This window comes from Phymastichus coffea, unplaced genomic scaffold, assembly GCF_024137745.1.
Source record: "Phymastichus coffea isolate CEN01 unplaced genomic scaffold, Cenicafe_Pcof_1.1 PCOF00045, whole genome shotgun sequence".
NCBI classification, from domain to species: Eukaryota; Metazoa; Arthropoda; class Insecta; order Hymenoptera; family Eulophidae; genus Phymastichus; species Phymastichus coffea.
In genome coordinates, this window is record NW_026706856.1 from 294332 (window position 1) to 311877 (window position 17546).

Below are 17546 nucleotides of genomic sequence, written 5' to 3' on the forward strand. Positions count from 1 at the left end.
CCCTTGCGGCCCTCCCGCCGCGTCGAGCTTTTCGCTGTCCGCGTTGGCGCGTCGTCCTCGGACGACCGCGATTGGACTTGTGCTCAGTGGTGGTCGTGACCACGAGACTCTTTTCACGAGCCTACCGAGGCGCCGCTATCCCGTTGCTCGTCCGAGCTGTCCTTTTCAGCGAGCAACGATGTTTTCAAAGTGACTCTTCTGTGGCGAATCGAGCGCGCGGGAGCTTCGGAGTGTCGCAAATTGGATTCAATGGAAATACTCGACCCGACTGATCGGTAGTCCGACAGCCCGAGCAGCTGCTGCTTACTTTGCGACGCTCAGCGTACTTTGCTCTTCTCTCACGCTTGCCTGGGCTACACCGCTGAAGGACGAGGAGGGACGAGGAGGGACGCGGAGGCGTTCGCGCCTGATGCTCGTTTATGCATGCTCGTGCGGCTTCGTTTCGTAGAGGGCGAGTAGAGCTTGCAGCGAAAATATCGACTCGAACGAAAAGCATCTCGACTCGCCGAGCGTTTGTTCCACGTTTAAACGGCGAGATATCGACTGGAAGGCCGAGGATGCGCCTGGTGCTCCGTAAGCCCAATTTAATCAATTGCAGTAACGAGCTGTAACGGCTGCCAGTACTAAAACCAACGACGCCCGTAAAAGCCGTAAAAGCGATTGCCGTTTGCCGGGAATCGTCGTTCGGTAGCCGTGCAGTCTTTCCTGCTCCGCGTTTCGACAACGAGCGCCAGCGATACGGCAACTACGGTAACGTCGCGTTTCCGCGCCAACGAACGCACACGCGCCACTGTCGACTCTCGAACTTGTCCTCGCGTCGAGATGCGCGCAGTACGAGAAAACTGGGCGGCTTTCTTGCTGCGTGTCTTTTCGATCTGCTGGATTTGGAGAACGCTTTCTTCCGGAATCGCCATCCATCGTTCGATTCGGCCCGAGAAGCCAGCCGATTTGCAGTCGTAAGCTGCGAGCTCGCGGTGCCCTGTACAGGAACGATACGTCGACGCTCTGATCCACGGCGAAATCGGCCAAGCGAGAATAACAAGCCAGTCGAGCGGTCCTTCGCGCGCGTCCCAGTCCTAAGCTGGAAAAGGCGTCGCGCGTACGTTCCCTTGCTGGCAAGTGGAAGCTACCCGAGCCTATGGAATATCGGACGAGGATAGTCCCACGGATCGCTTTTTTCTCCATTCTTCCGTTTTCGCGCAAGATGAAGAAAAAGTGTAAACAGCATCGGAAGCCAATTGGAAAATCGGATTGGCGCGTGCCGCTCTGGAGTCGCGAGGTTTCGTCCGCCACCTGTCAACGAATCTCTCGAGGCGCTTGCTTTCCAGACGCTCCGCCGTGCGCGTGGTCGTTGCAAGCTTGCTGCTAGTGGAGCCCGCGCTGCAAAGACGCTACTCCAAAACAGGCGGATGCTCGCGGGCGCGCGTGCCGCGCTGGCTGGCTTGCGGCCGGTTATCGTGGTCGTGGCTGGACTTACCGGAGGGGAGCGCGCGTGCGAGCAGAACAGCGAATCCGGTGGCGAGCAGCATGATGGCACCGGGACTTGCAGCAGGGCACTGGCGGCTGTCGAGTTTGCGCGCAGCAGCTGCGCCGCGCCGCGAGTCGAGCTTTCGGCTGCGCGAACGCCGCGGCGCCGCGTCGCTACGGCGGCTAGGTGCGCCTGCTCGTTGGCCACCGCACGGCCACGCTCTTCTCCGGCGTCTCTGTCGTCGCTGACGGCAAATTTTCGACGGAGTACGGCGCGGCGAGAAAGAGGACAATCTCGCCAGTTACCGCCAATTCCACGCGATGCACAGCTCGTGCGGATGTTCAGCCGCCACGCAATGCCCAATGCCAGTAACCTCCGTCTAGCAATCAAGTTCGAGACGTAGTCTATGTCTCTTTGCGAAGAGCAGCTGCTCGCTCGCGGCTGGAGATTGCGCTTGAACGACTCGTCGCCATTCGGTTTTCACGTTCGACACTGGAGCCAATCCCCACTGTGACAGCCTCGCTCGCAGTGAAAAGAGCTTCCGAGCTCCAAACGATGGGTTTGTTTCGGCTAGCTTGGAAGAAGAAAGAGCGGCCCGGCAATGATACACCGTTATCGACTCGAGCTGTCGATGACGAAAGTCGAAGAGAGATCGCTACAATAACAGCGGCACGGCACGAGTGATAAGTGCCTGACCTATCCATCCGACCCCTGGCCTCTGTTTACGTTTACGCGTGCCGTCGCAAGTGCAGCGGTGCGAGCTCGAGCCCGCAGTGCACAACCGACGGCTGGATTGCCCTTGCATTTACTTTCCTTTTCCGAAAGGAGGCGTGGATAAGAGAGACGAGGCCAGGCTTAGCGGCGGTCGAGCGGCAGCCGCCGCGCAACGCCATTAGATTCCATCCTCCAGTTTCGTACCGGCGAATCAGTCGGTCGGTCAGTCAGTCAGTCAGTCAGTCAGAGCACGAGAAGATCGACGATGATGGGCCCAGCCAACAGCAGGCAGCAGCCGCTGAGCAACTCGTCTCCCGACCAGGTAGTGCTTCTTTCTTCTTCCCTCGGTCCGCGTCCTGACTCCGCTGACCTGCACTCCGCCATCGACGACTCGTTGGGTTGTTGCATATGTGCTCTACCCCAAAGCCATCGACGATCGCTTGCTTTTGTTGTCAGCTCGTCGCGTGAGTTAACGATTATCGGCGTTATCAACGCCAGATAAACGGCGCGCAGCTTCCGAAAGAATTTGATCGTTGCGGGTTCGCTATTAGCTCGCGTGCCGATTTGAGCACGCTCGTCTGCGAAGGGGCTTCATTATCATAGCTTTCGAGATTCTTCCAATAGCGCGTTGCTTACGTACCGCGAAAACCAGTTTGCACGGCGCGTGCAGCGTGTTTGTCAGAAAAATCTGAAGCCGGTTCGAAAATGGAAAAACTTCGGCTGGCTAAGAGGAGACTTCTTTATCGAGTTATTTTTAGAGGCTACAGCGACGATCGCTTTGTTATTGGAAACGCGAAAGACCAATAATTTTTATCAAGCTCGCGTTTGCGTAATTACTCGTGATAGATGGATTGTATAATAATGAGGAGAAAACGTTGCACGCACGTACATTACACAAATGCCACTGGCAAATAAAAAAGAAAATATCCGATGGACGAAGCCAACGGCGGACGAATTGCCCAAGAGCGAGAGTGTTTGCGTACAAGATTCGATTCCTGAGGCGCTTCGATCCTTCGATTCAATTTCCGTGTTCTCGAGCGTCGTCCTCGCCGCGGCCCCCTTTCCGCCTGCTACGTGCCGCCCTTTGCCTGCTGCGTTACTCTCGACCAAGCGGACAGGCAGGATTTCATCGGTCAGCTGTTCGCGCGCCTTCGGCGACGCACTCCCGGGCGCCGATCGATCGTTCAATCTGCCTGCCTCTTCGGCCTCTTTCCTCCTAGATGAAAGAAAGCCTGTCATCCTTGACGGCGTTACTCTCGAACGCTGCTTTGCAGCTGGCAATGCTCTTCGGCTAGCGCTCTCGACATTTTTGACGCGTCGTTAGGACAATCGCTGTTTTTCACAGTCCGCCGACTTAGATGCTTGCTTGCCGACTCTTGGCAGAGATAACAGAGATGCAATTGCAAAAACGCAACGAATCATCGAAGGAGAACAACAAGCGAGAAAGTCAGTCGAGGCGCGAGGTAGCGATCGGCCGGATCAGGCGAGCGCTCTGATGCTGCGGGAACGCTGGCGCTGCCGGAGGAAGGAGAAGGCCGGAAGGGAAGGGCGCGGAGCGCCAGAGTGGCTTCAAGTATGTATAAGAACTCGAGCTGCCTCGATAACCTCTTCGTAATCAGTGCGATTTACGAGAGCCGAACCGAGCGCCCGATTCAACGCATCGCCACGATTTTCCGTTTTCCCATGACATTGCTCCGAGACATCAGACCGTCAGTCTGTTCGGTGCTCCCGTATCAAGACTATCAAGACTATCAAGACTATCAAGACTTTCACGCAAATTAGACGAGATGATGAGCCTCGACGTGAGAGATCTGCTTCGCGAGTTAAAAGTGAGCAACTCTTACGGGATTTTTCTTCCTTGACTTTTGCAGCCAAAACTCATGAGCGGCGGCAATTACATCAAAGAGGGCACGGATTCGTCCAAGAGCACCTGCTTGATTTTCTCTCCCAAGGAGCAGGACGAAATTGGCGCGCTCACGCGTTACCTCCTACTCTTCGCCGTGAGTATTCAGCGATTGAGCGGTCACTCCATAACTCGGGCTAACGACGGTAGAACGCTAGCGAACCACTCTGATCGCAGAAATACGACATTAACCTGCTGCACATCGAGTCGAGAAGCAGCTTGCGCCAAGCCGACGGCTACGAGTTTTTCGTGGAATGCGCTCCTGGAGGCGACTTGGGCTCTGCTATCAAAGAACTGCAACGGCAGTGCGGCTACTTCTCGATAATCTCGAGGTCGGTGCGGTTGCCGGTTGCAATGATTAATTGCGATTGAGTCGCGACTAGAGCGGGGGACGACGACTGTTGCAGAAATTACCGGGACAATCTGGGAACAGTGCCGTGGTTTCCCCGCAGGATCCGCGACCTCGACAAGTTCGCCAACCAGATCCTGTCGTACGGCGCCGAGCTGGACGCGGACCATCCGGGCTTCACCGACCCGACTTACCGCGCAAGGCGCAAGTATTTCGCGGACATCGCTTACCACTACAAATAGTAATGACGCTCCCTCGTGTCTCGTGTCCGCGCCTCGCTCGGTCTGAGAACTCCGCGTGTTGCAGCGGCCAGCCGATCCCCAGAGTGGAGTACACCGAGGAGGAGACGAGAACCTGGGGCGCGGTGTTCGACAAGCTGACCGAGCTGTACCCCAGGTACGCCTGCAGGGAGCACAACCACGTGTTCCCGCTGCTCATCGAGAACTGCGGCTACAGGCGGGACAACGTACCGCAGCTCGAGGACATTTCCAACTTCCTGAAAGGTAGCGCACGATGCACGCGAGCGGGCGCGTACGCTATCTTTCGGGAGCCGAGCCGCTGAGGCACTGGCCGACGTTGCAGACTGCACGGGCTTCACGCTGCGCCCGGTGGCCGGGCTGCTGTCGTCGCGCGACTTCCTGGCCGGGCTGGCCTTCCGCGTGTTCCACAGCACGCAGTACATCAGGCACAGCAGCAGGCCCCTGTACACGCCGGAGCCCGACGTCTGCCACGAGGTGCTCGGCCACGTGCCGCTGTTCGCCGACCCGGCGTTCGCGCAGTTCTCGCAGGTCATAGGCCTGGCCTCGCTCGGCGCGCCCGACGAGTACATCGAGAAGCTCGCCACGGTGAGTCTCGCCCGTGAGTGTCTCGCCCCCCCTCGCCCCCCGCTCTGACAGCAGCCTCTCGCTCGGCACAGTGCTTCTGGTTCACCGTGGAGTTCGGCCTGTGTCGGCAGAACGGCGAGCTCAAGGCTTACGGCGCGGGCCTGCTCTCGTCCTTCGGCGAGCTCGAGTACAGTCTCAGCGGCAAGCCCGAGCTGCGACCCTTCGAGCCGGCCACCACGGCTCTGCAGAAGTACCCGATCACCGAGTACCAGCCGGTCTACTTCGTCGCGGAGGACTTTGAGGATGCCAAGGAAAAGATGATGTGAGTTCAGCTGAGGCCCTCTGGCCGCTCGGACCCGGTCTCGGCTAGTTCCTCGTTCCTTGTTCTTTCGCGATAGGTCGTTCCACCGATCCATCGTGCATCGCTATCCACTTTCCTCTTGCTCCAACATCTCCATTATTCACTCGTTTGTCCCTCTTTCAGAAAATTCGCCGAAACTATACCACGAAACTTTGGCGTGAGATACGACCCCTATACCCAATCAATCAGCATTATCGACAGTAAATATCAGATTGAAGAACTCGTAACAAATGTCAATCGAGAGGTGCAAATCTTAATGGACGCCTTGAAGAAGCTGAAAAATTGAGGCAGTGCTATAACATTGATGAAAAGTCTTGTCCAAAAATTACCTCTAATCTTTCAACTCATTATCGTTACTTTTAAGCCTTTTCTGGGATTACATGTGTCATGTTTCTCGCAACACTCATGCCAATATTTTCAAAGCTCCGCTGCTTTCTCAGCGAGATTGTCGTATTTATACGACTATTCGAAGAAAAGTGGGCTAATGATCGATCCATTTTATTTAGACAGCATTTTTATTCAGAATAATTACAAATAAACAATTTGGAGATACGCTCTTTTTGCATTTTTAATATGATAAATAAAGTAATATTAACATCTATCGTTGACTCGAATTGCAATGACGTTTTCTTAATAAGACGCATATTCAGAACCTCATAACCCGATCGTTAAAAATTAAAGCCTTACGGATTAACCGTACTCACTATATACCTTAGTCTACGATATTATATACATATCATCAGTGACATTCACGCATGTTCAAGTACGTTAAAATATTTTATTTTAATTTATATATCATGTGAATAACAAAATATATTATACATTTGGACTGTTTAAAAGTAAATTTACCCTGTGTAGCTTACAATTTTACACTTTTTACAATTTTTCATCGATTGGGCATTGAACTATTGCAATCGAAACGCTGATTAGGTTTTATTTCTGAGAATTTCATTACGTGATTGGATAGTTGATACCCTGCTCTTAACGTGTCAAATATAAAATTGCTATTTCATTATCCAACTAATTTTATGCATTCATACAAAGCGATATTTTGGTACAATCAGTATGCTTTTACTAGTTTTATAAGGAATATCTTTATACTTTACGTTACTTCGCGGTATTTTCTTGGTAAACATAATCTTCTCTTATTTATTCCTGTAAAACATAATACATTTTGCGCAGCTTGTCTTCAAACAGTCTATTTACTTAAGATCTCACCAGCGAAAGACTATTCCTCAAAATTTCATTTGAAGACGTAATAAAGCCAAAAGCTTTGTAACCATTAAAGTCGTGGATGGTTCTCAAATTATTCAGATGACCAATTTTTTTCTAGATATATTCATTCAAAATATAGAAAAAGAATTTTTGTTTGCGTTTTCTTATCGATTATCCAAAAATATAAAATTTTATATTATCTTAAAATAAAAAACAGTTGAAAAATTAATTCTACTACATTTTATCGGTAATTTTTAGACTGAAATCCTCTGAAATGCCAATTATATCATTAGTATACACCAGTCGTACTTAGATAAGTTATACTTAAAAATCTGTTACTTTTGAATCATGAAAGGCACTGCGATATCATCGTATTTGCTAGAGTTCAAATGTGAGTAGTAAAATATGTTCATGTAACCGGCTTCTCGCTCTGCACTTGGACTTGAATCAATTATGAGTAAGATCTGTCAATCAAATCTTACAGTGCCTTCATTCGGGAAAAACTTAATTTTTAAATTTGATCTTGAGTATGGTATCGATAACAATCGCACAGTGCATTCAAAGAATAAATTGGCATGGGTCAATTAATTTACTTTAATTCACATAGAAAAACTATATCAATATGCTTAAGAATAGTTCTTTTGTCTACACTCCTCATGTACACTATTAAGCTCGATCAAAATCAATTATCACAATTATTATAATTACTAATATTTCTTTGTTTTATTCTTATCCAAAGTATCCAAATTTTCGTAACTTGAATTACAGAAAATTTTCCTTTAATTCGATTTATTTGTTTTCCTTCAACTACGTCAATAGATAGGTAATATACGTTTATAATTCGACGAAAGTATATTATGAAGTTCATGATATTTTAATGACATTCTCGAAAGAGATGATAAATCACGAGAAAATCACAAAATCTCAAGCACCGTCCATTGATTCTGTCCACTCCATTTCGAATTGAAAATGTCAGTTTGTAGAACTTGCAACACGGCATGATTTAAATGCCTTCTGTTGCGTCTTTAGGATAGGTGTGTTATTTAAAACGTTTTTTGAAATGAAAAGAATTGTATGATGTAATATAAACTTAAACTTAAAATTTATTATTTCAAGACTAATTTATGAGTGATTTAATAATGTAATAAGGGATGAGTGGATTCGTCAATAATAAAAAACGTTATTTGTATAAGAAATTATTTTATTTTATTTCTCAATAATTGGAAACATTACAAAAGATAGAATTTTTATTATTCTTGGTATCCATATTAATAGAATTTGATTGTTGCAATTGATGATCGACTAACCAATCCTATGAAATGAAATGCTTGCATATTTTTTTTAAGAGTATAGCTTATTACATACACGTTTTATTTTTTCATCATATAAATTTTTATAAAGGTCAAGTTTAGGTAGAGACTCATTTTAATTTACTTCAGTTGTGAAGAATATTTATAGAAATACTTTTTCACAGCTGTAATTAATGTTTAATGAAACAAACCCATTGAAGTCATGAATACTGATGACGTTTTATCGATCGCACATAGTTTCAAAAGACTTGTTAATCAAGCCTTATAATTTCAGCTATCAAAAAATTTTTATGGAATCTAACTCAATTGTTGGTCACTGTTTCAGTTGATGTAGATGCAAATGCTATGTCATATTTATGCATAGTAATTATGTTTTGTCATGTAGATTGGGCAAGTGGAACTTCGAAAAAACAGCATTTCTATCTACCTTCACTGAGACAGTGATAGCTGTGATTAATGCTCAATGAGAAAGTCTTTTCAAGCCAATTCCACCATCTAATAATTTGTTTATTTCCTCTTCTTTACTTACTTCATTGAGTCCAAACTTCTACATCCGCATAGATAATATCCTAAAAACAACCACAAATTATGAAATTCTTTTAGTAACTTCAAATGTGATAAAATAAATAACACTTATCTGAATACAGTATTGCAGTGATGATTCATAATTGAATTTCTTTTTTATTTATTTTATTTAATTTGTTCTTATACTGACTTGATTTAACACAATGCAGTACACTATTGAAAACTTGGTTGTGTTAACATACCTACGCAGGAAAAGACATATTTACAAGCTGATATTTTCAATTTGAAATGGGGTGGACAGAATCAATCTCTAGAAACTGTATGAGCGAATTTGATGTGCGACGAGCCTAATCGAATGTCGCCATGCGCACTCGACCAGTTGTCGAGCATTCCGGGAGATTTGAAGGGAAAAGCGATTAAAAGAAGGCGAAGGCGCGTAGTTAAAACTTGTCATTTAATGATATTTACAAAAGTTTACAAGTACAGTTCGGGCCGCCAGAGATTAGGGCAAAGAACATGTATTTGAGATTACTTTTACAGAAAAAGGCGCGAAGCGAAACCGTTAGCCAGCAAGGCTTGCTGACTTAGAAATGACTTTTGAAAATAGAGGAATAATTGAAGTCGAATGTCTTATTTATACATGTCTTGGGACTACAGCCTGCTTCCTAGCTCGTTTGCAAGATGACTGAGGAGTGGCGCCGTCTGGTGCTGGCTGCACACATCGAGGTGGTGCTGCCATGTAATTTAAAACACACGCAATATGAACACGAACCATGGAGACGTATACAGTCTCCATATACGAACACACGAACACGAACACACACACACACATACACACACACACACACTCGCGCGCGCGCATGAGCATATACAGTTTAATCGATAAAAACATAAAACTCACACACGTGTTATGTGCACTGTTATTTGCACGTATGTTTAAATTTTACACACTTTTCTTACATTGGTAACTTGATAATCTAACCAACTAACTAAACCTATAATTAAATTCTATTCTGCACTGTAGTTTCGTTTGATTTTTACCTGTGAGTGTTAATGACAAAAGACATCTATTACCATCACTCAAAAGTTTTTAAATCTTATTTTGAGTGACGTAAGCATTTGCTTAATCATGTATATACGATTCAAAATCCTCCATAGTTTCTAAAGTTTCACACTGATATCCATGTTTCTTATTAGTATTTCTTTTTGCAACTGTGTAACTATATTAATATAATTTAGTTCACGAGTGAAAGAACTGTGATTATAAATTAAAATATTAGGGAACATTCATACTTTGGAATCAATTGCTACTTGATCTTTGCTGTTGGTTGGGAGGTTCGATGTTTGTGTAAAGTAGATCATTCGGTTGGCACATTTGGAAAGTGATTAAATCTGAAGTTTGCTCTTCAGGTTGTTGCTGATTTTGCTGTTGAGTTAGCTGCGGATGATTTTGGAATTGCTGTTGAGGAGTCATCATCTGAACAACATTACCGTGAGACGCCATTGGAGGTGCTGTAACGGTGTTGACCGGCAATGGGTGGGGAAAAAGTTCCGAGGATACAATGTTGACGGGGAGCGTAATTGGAACTGGAAATGTACTAACTCCTGGAACGCTCTGGTGAGAAGTATTTAGGCATCGTGTTGTTTGTTGACATAAATTAGCATTGTATGAAACCCCTACCTGAAAACCAAATTTATATCATTTAATACAAATGATCTTTTGAAAAGTAATGTAGATTAAAAATTAAATGATTTTGTTTACATTTAATAGTGGAGAAAAAATGCCATATCTTGCTATCAGCAATTGCTCTGATACTCTTCGCAATTCTTCCTGCTGATGGACGATTAGTTGCTGCAATTCTTCATGTTTACGTTGAAGCTCATCTTGAATCTGATTCTGGGTTGGAGTCATTACCAATGTTTGCTGATGAAGTAGCTACAACAGAATTATTCTCGTTCTTATAACTATTTCACTTAAACGTATAATATGCCATAAGAAATTGTGATATGCTCAATGCAAGTATGATTATTACATGTATTTGATGCAAAATCGAATATTAAATTTTACATTTGCAGTATTGAATACCTAAATAAATTAACTGTTTATCGTTGCAATTATAAGAATTTGTTGATATTAAACGTGTATTCATTGAATTATTTGAGTTTTGAAAGGCAATAGAATTAAGTCAACTATTAGCTTCAAATTACTAAATAAAACATACACGGGACCGATTAAAGTGGATATTATATGCAAAAAACTGGATTAGGAAAAATCAAAAAGAATTAACCAGTGATGGAGGAATTGAGTTTTTATTCCCACTTTCAAGTCAATGAATATAGTCTTTATACTCTTCAGTTGTAAGTAAAATAAATTATGTTACAAATAAAAAAAAAAATCCGGAACCCAAATTACTTGCTTGGCGGAAAATGTGCGCTCAAAGTCGCGCTTTTCACACCTTCTTTCGAAAAATACGATAACTGATATGTTCGGGAAAGAGATTCTCGTCTTGTATGCATTTCCACCATTGTTTTGCTCGAGCTTAAACCTCACACAAGACAACAATCTACTTTCCCGTACTAGTCAGTTAATGTACTATTTTCTCACAATTTGATCGTACATATCATTTACTTAAAATAAGTCCAGCCCAATGTCAACCTACTATGCGCAAACTGCTGTAATTTTTGTTAAGAATGAGTTTATTAATGTACAAGGACTCATTCGATAGTCAAACTGAAAAATAAGAGTACAGTTGATTTAATGGTAGCCAGTCTAAGCCAGTCTAAGCCAGTCTATATTTAGAAATTTTTGGATAGTTTGAAAACTGATATTTACCTACAAAACATTTGATGAACTGAAAAATTCGCTCGTTTATGTGCAAATAGATTACTGTACAATGAATCCGGCTGTCAGAAATTATTTAATGGACAGAAAGATTACCGTTTAATATCACAAACATAATACCACAGCGCTGTACTGTAATATCACACGTGAATTCAAAATTCAAGCATAGTCTCTTATAGGGTATTAAGTCCCTACCTTAAAGAAAGTTAAATTATCTCAATAAATTCTTTGACTAATAAAATTGTAAGCTTCAAATAGCGATGAATATAATAACGATGTATTGTTTAATGAGAGACTTGAAGAGGGGTTTTCAGCATGATATGTGGAAAATAGTAATTAAGTTGAGAGTCGCTAAATGAGAAAAAACTATTAGTAGTGTAATACAAGAAAAAATAATTAATTTTACTCCCTTAATGCATGATTTACTATTATGTTGTGTGGATCAAGTGAATTATGTACTAAATAGATAGGAGAAAATGTAAATAAATTGACGGTTCAAACCTCTGTAGTCTGCAATGGGGATATCAATGCTGGATCAGTGGTTCCTGTATAGGCTCCAGCAACAATTGTTTCCATGGGCACAGTTGAATATTGCGTAGGTTCCAGAAAGTCTGTACAATGCTGTTGTTCAACCTTCATTTTTTGGGACATTCGTTGTTGTTGCGGCGACTGCTGTTGTTGTTGTTGTTGTGATTGTGGCTGCTGCTGTGGCTGAGGTTGGTAAGGTGACTGTGTTTGTTGTTGTTGCTGCGAGTCTACAGATCTACCGTTGCTATTTGATATAATTGGTTTCGAACTTGTTGAGCTATTGGCCGATGCGGCCTTATTCCCTGTAGCTAACAGTGGCGTTTGCTGAAATGAACGCGAGCTCTGAGAGCAAGCAGATACGGACGTTGTATCCGATTCATTACCGTGGCGAAGACGGGATCGCGCTTGCACTGATCGTGACGTTTTTGATGATTTTGATGACCAAGAAGGCGTTCTAATGTGAATCGACGTGTTCTATAATTACATATTTTTCTTTAAAAAACTTATCGTTAAATTTGGTATTTTGATAAGCAAATATAATCAAGCAATTCTTACCTGTGGTTTCTTATTCGATGACATTACGTCGTCTTGTGTTTTTGAATTTGAGAATTCATCATCACCACTTCTCATCTGTTTCACTACATCAACATAACTTACTACGTGATGCGTGCAAACAATAAATTCTGGTTTCGAGTTCCACTGATTGTACGTTATATAAAAGCGGGTCTGCAACCAAATCCATTGCTGACCTTTGGTTAGAAACCTATAGTGGCAAGATGTACCTTCTCCCTTTTTCATCACTGCAATATTTGTTAAGAAAATAATACAGTAATCAAGTATGGTTATCAATTTATTGTTCAGATAACAAAAACTTACAAGATTCATGGCACGTTACAACTTTATCGAGATCGTCTACGTGATAGTAGTCATATCCAGATGTGCCTAAAACTTCAAAGGGTAAGTATCCTATTATTGGTGGAGCCCTATGGTCCAAAAACAAAAATTTCCATTCCAAGCTGTGCCTAGATGTGAATTCTGTCTTTGTATTATCCACAACAGACATTTCTCGTATTAATTGCGGCATTTGCAATCGTCCCGTGCACACGAAAACCGTTCTAGAAATCGTAAAATTAGTATTACCAATTCATTAATGTCTTGAGAAAAATTGATATACGATTTAAGTAGTTTACTTAGTTTCACCAGAGATACCACTGCTGAATCTATTTGAAATAATACTATCGGTATCTGTGTCATTGTCTGTTCCTAACAATCCGAAACAGGTAATTTTCAATAATAACATCGTTACTAAATAAAGTCAACGTTGAGTATATTTAAAAAATCGCAAAATAATCAACTGTAAACTTACGGAAATAACCAACAAATTGGACAAGTTCGTAAATTGGCTCCTCTCGGAAATCGAAACCACCTCTTTTAATATGGCATGTGAATGATACTTGGTGCTCTATAAAAATAATCAAGTCATTATTGAAATCGATTGATATAATCATGTTTGAAAGTTTGTAGAAAAATGATTTTTCAACTTTGAAAGAATTTTGTTATTAAAAAAGGAATACGATCTGATTCAAAAATACATTTCTTCTTTATCAAGAGAACATCTATCTATATATACCAAAAAGACTTATTACAAAATAAATCTTTTTATATACAAACCTTTATTAATACTATTTTGATCTCTGGTATTATTTGAATTCGCTAAAATATTATATAATTGGGACTGATCTTCTTGAAAGGCAATTTCATAAATAGTAGAATTCATTAGTTCACTTGGAAGATACCCTAAAAGTGAAGTTACGCTTTCGGAAGCATAATAAATTCGTCCAGACGATGAGAAAACTATGATAAATCCATCCAGTGCCTAAAAGTGAGAAATAAATAAATAGAACATAGGTAGCAATGTTCTACATAAGATATTCTAGCGTTCCTTACTTCTAAAGTTAAGTGGGTAAATTCTTCATTTGATAAAAACGAAGGCTTCCAATCTTCTTGTATTTCGTGAGCTCTTGATCTGATCGCCAGTTCTACAAAGTCAAAATTGATTATTAATATACAATTGGTTAGCTATATATTAACTTTAATAAATAGCACAGACCATTGTGGTTTTTAAGAAAAAGTATGGTTGATTTGAGGACTGTAGATTTATCCATTTTTCTTGTATTTGTGCTAACCATACTGCCCAGTTCATTAACTAACATATTGAATTGGTCTCTTCGTTTCTTTTCACTCAAATTTCGTGATTTCCTGCAAAATAAGTGGATTAATAGATTTTTAACAATGTTACACAAATAAAGCATAAACGAACCTTTTTGTATCATCTTTTTCATCATTGTCGTCATCCATAGTTTCGCTGAAAACCGACAAACTTAATGATTATTATTAAAACTGCTTTGACGAGTGGAAAATAGTCAATGCAATAAAGCCCGTAAGGGAGTGTGAATGTTATTGAGGATCGAACGTTCGTATCGGTAGCACTGGTCAGGTAAAAATGTACTAGGTATTGTGTGAGCATTCTGATTTTGCACAAAAGTACTGATGAACTTTGCGAGACGCTGAGCAAAAAGCCGACAATCGACTGTGTAAAATGTACGTTTGCGCAAGCGAACAAGGTTAAATTGGACAATAGCGAGTAGCACCAGCTGTGATATATCGAAGGTATGTAAGCACGATCGATATGGCAGGTAATCGGGACGGGCCCTGACGGAGATGGGAGTTGGTGTCTGGTACAGGCGAGAGGTCACGGTCAGGGAAGAGTAGAGCGGTTAGCCGGATTGTGGCAAAGACTTACTCGGACTGGCGAGTGGAGCTCCGGTTTCTGATGTAGCTCGCCATTGCGTTGCTGGTTGTGCGTCGAGGAGCGGCTGTGGGCAGTGAGTCGTGGAACGGCTACGATTCGCGGAGGCGCGAGCGAGCGCGACCTCGGACGGGCAGAGAAATGCGCCGCAATGCACTGTTCAACGAGCCGAGGATCAGCAACGAGGACGCACTCACGCTTCACTGCTGATGCTGCTAAGATCGGTCACTCGCTGCCATTTCCAAAGCGGCAAACGGCAGTCGGCGAGCAGTCGACACTGTCGGTAGGTTGTCAAAACGACTACCTGGCAGGGAAGCACTGCATCATGGTACCGCGTTGCGTCTCGCCTCTTCTGCTCCGACTCGTCTGCGCGATACCCGAGCGCGACGCGATCACGTCCACGGGAGCACTGCGCAAGCGCACTCGACCGGATTTACATGCGCGCGCAGTGCAGACGCAAGCGACACGAAGAATCGTAATTGTATTGCCGCCGACTGCGATGACGAAGCGAACGACTGCCAAACCAAAGCTCATACGCTCATACCTGAACGACCTGATCGCGCGTTTGACCGCCACAAGCGCTACCTGTACGAGCTTCCAGCATCGTTCTGTTCGCCTCAGGTTTGGTCGTGGCTAAGCTTACAAAAAGTCTTTGCAATGCATTTGTTTGATCGTTGTATTTCGTGAACTCGTAGAATTTTGTATGAAAGTTGTCAACAAATAGAAAGCGAACAAGTGCTTGTACGAAAGATTTAGATGGCGCAGCGTGCATGCTTATCGGAGCTTTTTGCGGGCCGCTGGCTTGTCGATGCAAGGCGGCGCGTACTTGTGCAGCTTTTTGAGAGGCTTACGATCGCCTATGTCGCTCATGTCCGCTTGTACGCTTGAGCTTTTCGTAGCATTCGCCAGGCGCTGACATTCGGAAAGTTTTCTCGCCACCTCGTTGCTTGCCTCCAGGTATCTTTTCATCAAAAACGACATTCCACTCTCGTCCGAGTCGTCGCTTCTATCGTCATTCCTCGCACTTTTCCAGGCATTGCTCAGGCTTTTGTGGCCTTTGCGCGCCGATTCCGACGCCTTTTTGCCTTTGCCGACTGGACCGAGTGGAGCTTGCGCTTTAACCTTGCTATCGCCAAATGCGTGACTGGAGCGCTTACAGAAGCTACTTTTCGGACTCTCGATCATCATGCTTTTACTTTTCGGTAGCTCGTCCGGGACCTCGTTGTCGTCCAAGTCAGATTGAACAATTGCCGATTTGAAAAATGCCTTGGGTAATAATAATTCTGTTTTCTCTCGATCTTCATTGACGAACTTGTACTTACTCATGGCCTTCGTGTGAGTGTTTGGCTTGTTGGTGGGCGTCTCCTTGATGGACTTGAAACCCCGACAAGCTTGTATAGCAATATTTTTGTCAGCGAACTTTTCACAATTGGCGAAGATCGACGACTTCTCATCGGACATGCTCTTTCCAGACCTTGACAAACTCAATGTTTGCCCTTGCACTTGGCTGCCGGTTTTCGCGAGCGGTTTCAATGGTTGTTGGCCTTTCCTCGGATTGCTGCTCGTGGTCTGTCGTGTTCTCGCCACAGGTGTCACGTGCTCTTGCCTTTGCGTTTGTGCCTCGGTTATAGTAACACTGGCCGAGCGTCTGACTCGATCATTTTTGCTTGTCGTAGTTTGATGACGTTTCGCGCTGCCGTCTATGAATTTGATGCTCTTCTTCGCTGTAGATCTGACCTGATGATCTTGCACGAGCTTCTTGAATCCCCTGTTTGCAGCCACTGCTTTGTCCATCTCGGAAAAGTCGGACGAAGCTTTCGATTGTTTGTACAGTATTTCCCAAATAGGATCTCTGTCGAATACCTGTTGGATTCGCAAAGACGCCCCGATTACTTTCTGTAATGTATTGGACTGTTGGAAACGTTTGTCACACAGCGCACCTGCGAACTAACAGTCGACGTACGCAGTAGTTCACTGATATCTTTGTAATTCAAATACGTTACTAATTTTTCGAGGATTTCTTTGGGAAGGGTCAACAGAGTGCTGGGTCCGCTCGATGCAGCTAGTTCTAGATATCTCAGTACATTGGCGCCTTCAAGTTATTCAAAGAATTCGTTAAAGCATATCGTCAAAATGGTTGCTTACGCCGCTTTACCAAACACATGCTCGATTAGCTCCTTCGCTGTTTTTTCTTTGCTCAACTCGGAAAATTTGATAACGCGCACTATTGGAGATAAGTGTGGTCCATGAGATATTTTCCACTGATACAAAGTAACCTACAATTGCCAAAATTCATGTTTTTCTGGTAGAAACGTCACGATCGATAAAAACAAATGGCCATGGAGAGCAACGTACTTGATTGGCGAACACCTTTATTCCATAGTAATCTCGACTTGGACTAGGGGCAATTGAATATTTTTCAAAGAAAGGCAAATCAGCGCTCATGCTACTCTAATATTGAAAATCCGCCGGGCTGTAATAATAAACGTGAAGTACGCCGAGGGCTCATTGCGACTATTACGACATTTGCAACGAGCAATTTCATCGATAGGGGACAAGGATTTATTAATTTTCAACGACAACTCCAATTTCTCAGTCGATTTCTCAAGTTTATTTGTAATAAATTCGATATGAAGCAATGAGATAAATATAGAAAAGTTAAAGTAAAAATGGAAAATCGAATGTTACATTCGTTATA

At 43.5% G+C, this 17546-nt stretch overlaps 3 protein-coding genes across 6 annotated transcripts; 1 reads left to right on the top strand and 2 right to left on the bottom strand.

Moving 5' to 3' along the window:
- The first annotated feature begins 2125 nt into the window (after nucleotides 1–2125).
- LOC131664790 (protein henna) lies at nucleotides 2126–10217 on the top strand. 3 transcript variants are annotated; one of them, XM_058936158.1, is made up of 8 exons: nucleotides 2126–2504; nucleotides 4054–4182; nucleotides 4263–4417; nucleotides 4493–4675; nucleotides 4741–4937; nucleotides 5017–5279; nucleotides 5351–5580; nucleotides 10080–10217. In XM_058936158.1, the coding sequence occupies exons 1-8, from the start codon at nucleotides 2448–2450 to the stop codon at nucleotides 10105–10107; spliced, it is 1242 nt and encodes a 413-aa protein (XP_058792141.1). In that variant the 5' UTR covers nucleotides 2126–2447; the 3' UTR covers nucleotides 10108–10217. The 3 variants fall into 3 exon arrangements, with proteins under 3 accessions (XP_058792141.1, XP_058792139.1, XP_058792140.1); XM_058936156.1 differs by lacking the exon at nucleotides 10080–10217 and adding an exon at nucleotides 5743–9742 and having other exon boundaries at nucleotides 2132–2504; XM_058936157.1 differs by lacking the exons at nucleotides 2126–2504; nucleotides 10080–10217 and adding exons at nucleotides 3647–3984; nucleotides 5743–9742.
- LOC131664788 (circadian locomoter output cycles protein kaput) lies at nucleotides 9105–15270 on the bottom strand. 2 transcript variants are annotated; one of them, XM_058936152.1, is made up of 12 exons: nucleotides 14843–15270; nucleotides 14360–14419; nucleotides 14150–14298; nucleotides 13987–14078; nucleotides 13711–13915; nucleotides 13406–13501; nucleotides 13230–13302; nucleotides 12916–13154; nucleotides 12595–12839; nucleotides 12013–12513; nucleotides 10432–10605; nucleotides 9105–10350 (listed from the first exon to the last, which is right to left on the bottom strand). In XM_058936152.1, the coding sequence occupies exons 1-12, from the start codon at nucleotides 14884–14886 to the stop codon at nucleotides 9970–9972; spliced, it is 2259 nt and encodes a 752-aa protein (XP_058792135.1). In that variant the 5' UTR covers nucleotides 14887–15270; the 3' UTR covers nucleotides 9105–9969. The 2 variants fall into 2 exon arrangements, with proteins under 2 accessions (XP_058792135.1, XP_058792136.1); XM_058936153.1 differs by having other exon boundaries at nucleotides 14360–14404; nucleotides 14843–15269.
- A 205-nt stretch (nucleotides 15271–15475) lies between these two features.
- On the bottom strand, nucleotides 15476–17293 carry LOC131664789 (uncharacterized). Its single transcript, XM_058936154.1, has 4 exons — nucleotides 17204–17293; nucleotides 17004–17124; nucleotides 16789–16940; nucleotides 15476–16711 (listed from the first exon to the last, which is right to left on the bottom strand). Exons 1-4 carry the CDS (start codon nucleotides 17291–17293, stop codon nucleotides 15623–15625), a joined length of 1452 nt encoding a protein of 483 aa, XP_058792137.1. The 3' UTR covers nucleotides 15476–15622.
- Nucleotides 17294–17546: the final 253 nt, after the last annotated feature.

What these genes read in the sequence shown, in the direction of transcription:
- LOC131664790 (XM_058936156.1), top strand. Translation starts at nt 2,448, where the DNA reads ATGATGGGCCCAGCCAACAGCAGGCAGCAGCCGCTGAGCAACTCGTCT. An exon ending in ATCGCTTACCACTACAAATA is followed by an intron (nt 4,676 to 4,740) that starts GTAATGACGCTC and finishes CGCGTGTTGCAG; the next exon opens with CGGCCAGCCGATCCCCAGAG. An exon ending in GATGCCAAGGAAAAGATGAT is followed by an intron (nt 5,581 to 5,742) that starts GTGAGTTCAGCT and finishes TCCCTCTTTCAG; the next exon opens with AAAATTCGCCGAAACTATAC.
- LOC131664788 (XM_058936152.1), bottom strand. Translation starts at nt 14,886, where the DNA reads ATGGCGAGCTACATCAGAAACCGGAGCTCCACTCGCCAGTCCGA. An exon ending in TTACCCACTTAACTTTAGAA is followed by an intron (nt 13,916 to 13,986) that starts GTAAGGAACGCT and finishes TCTCACTTTTAG; the next exon opens with GCACTGGATGGATTTATCAT. An exon ending in CCCCATTGCAGACTACAGAG is followed by an intron (nt 10,606 to 12,012) that starts GTTTGAACCGTC and finishes ATTCTGTTGTAG; the next exon opens with CTACTTCATCAGCAAACATT.
- LOC131664789 (XM_058936154.1), bottom strand. Translation starts at nt 17,293, where the DNA reads ATGAGCGCTGATTTGCCTTTCTTTGAAAAATATTCAATTGCCCCTAGT. An exon ending in GCTAATCGAGCATGTGTTTG is followed by an intron (nt 16,941 to 17,003) that starts GTAAAGCGGCGT and finishes AATAACTTGAAG; the next exon opens with GCGCCAATGTACTGAGATAT. An exon ending in CGTCGACTGTTAGTTCGCAG is followed by an intron (nt 16,712 to 16,788) that starts GTGCGCTGTGTG and finishes CGAATCCAACAG; the next exon opens with GTATTCGACAGAGATCCTAT.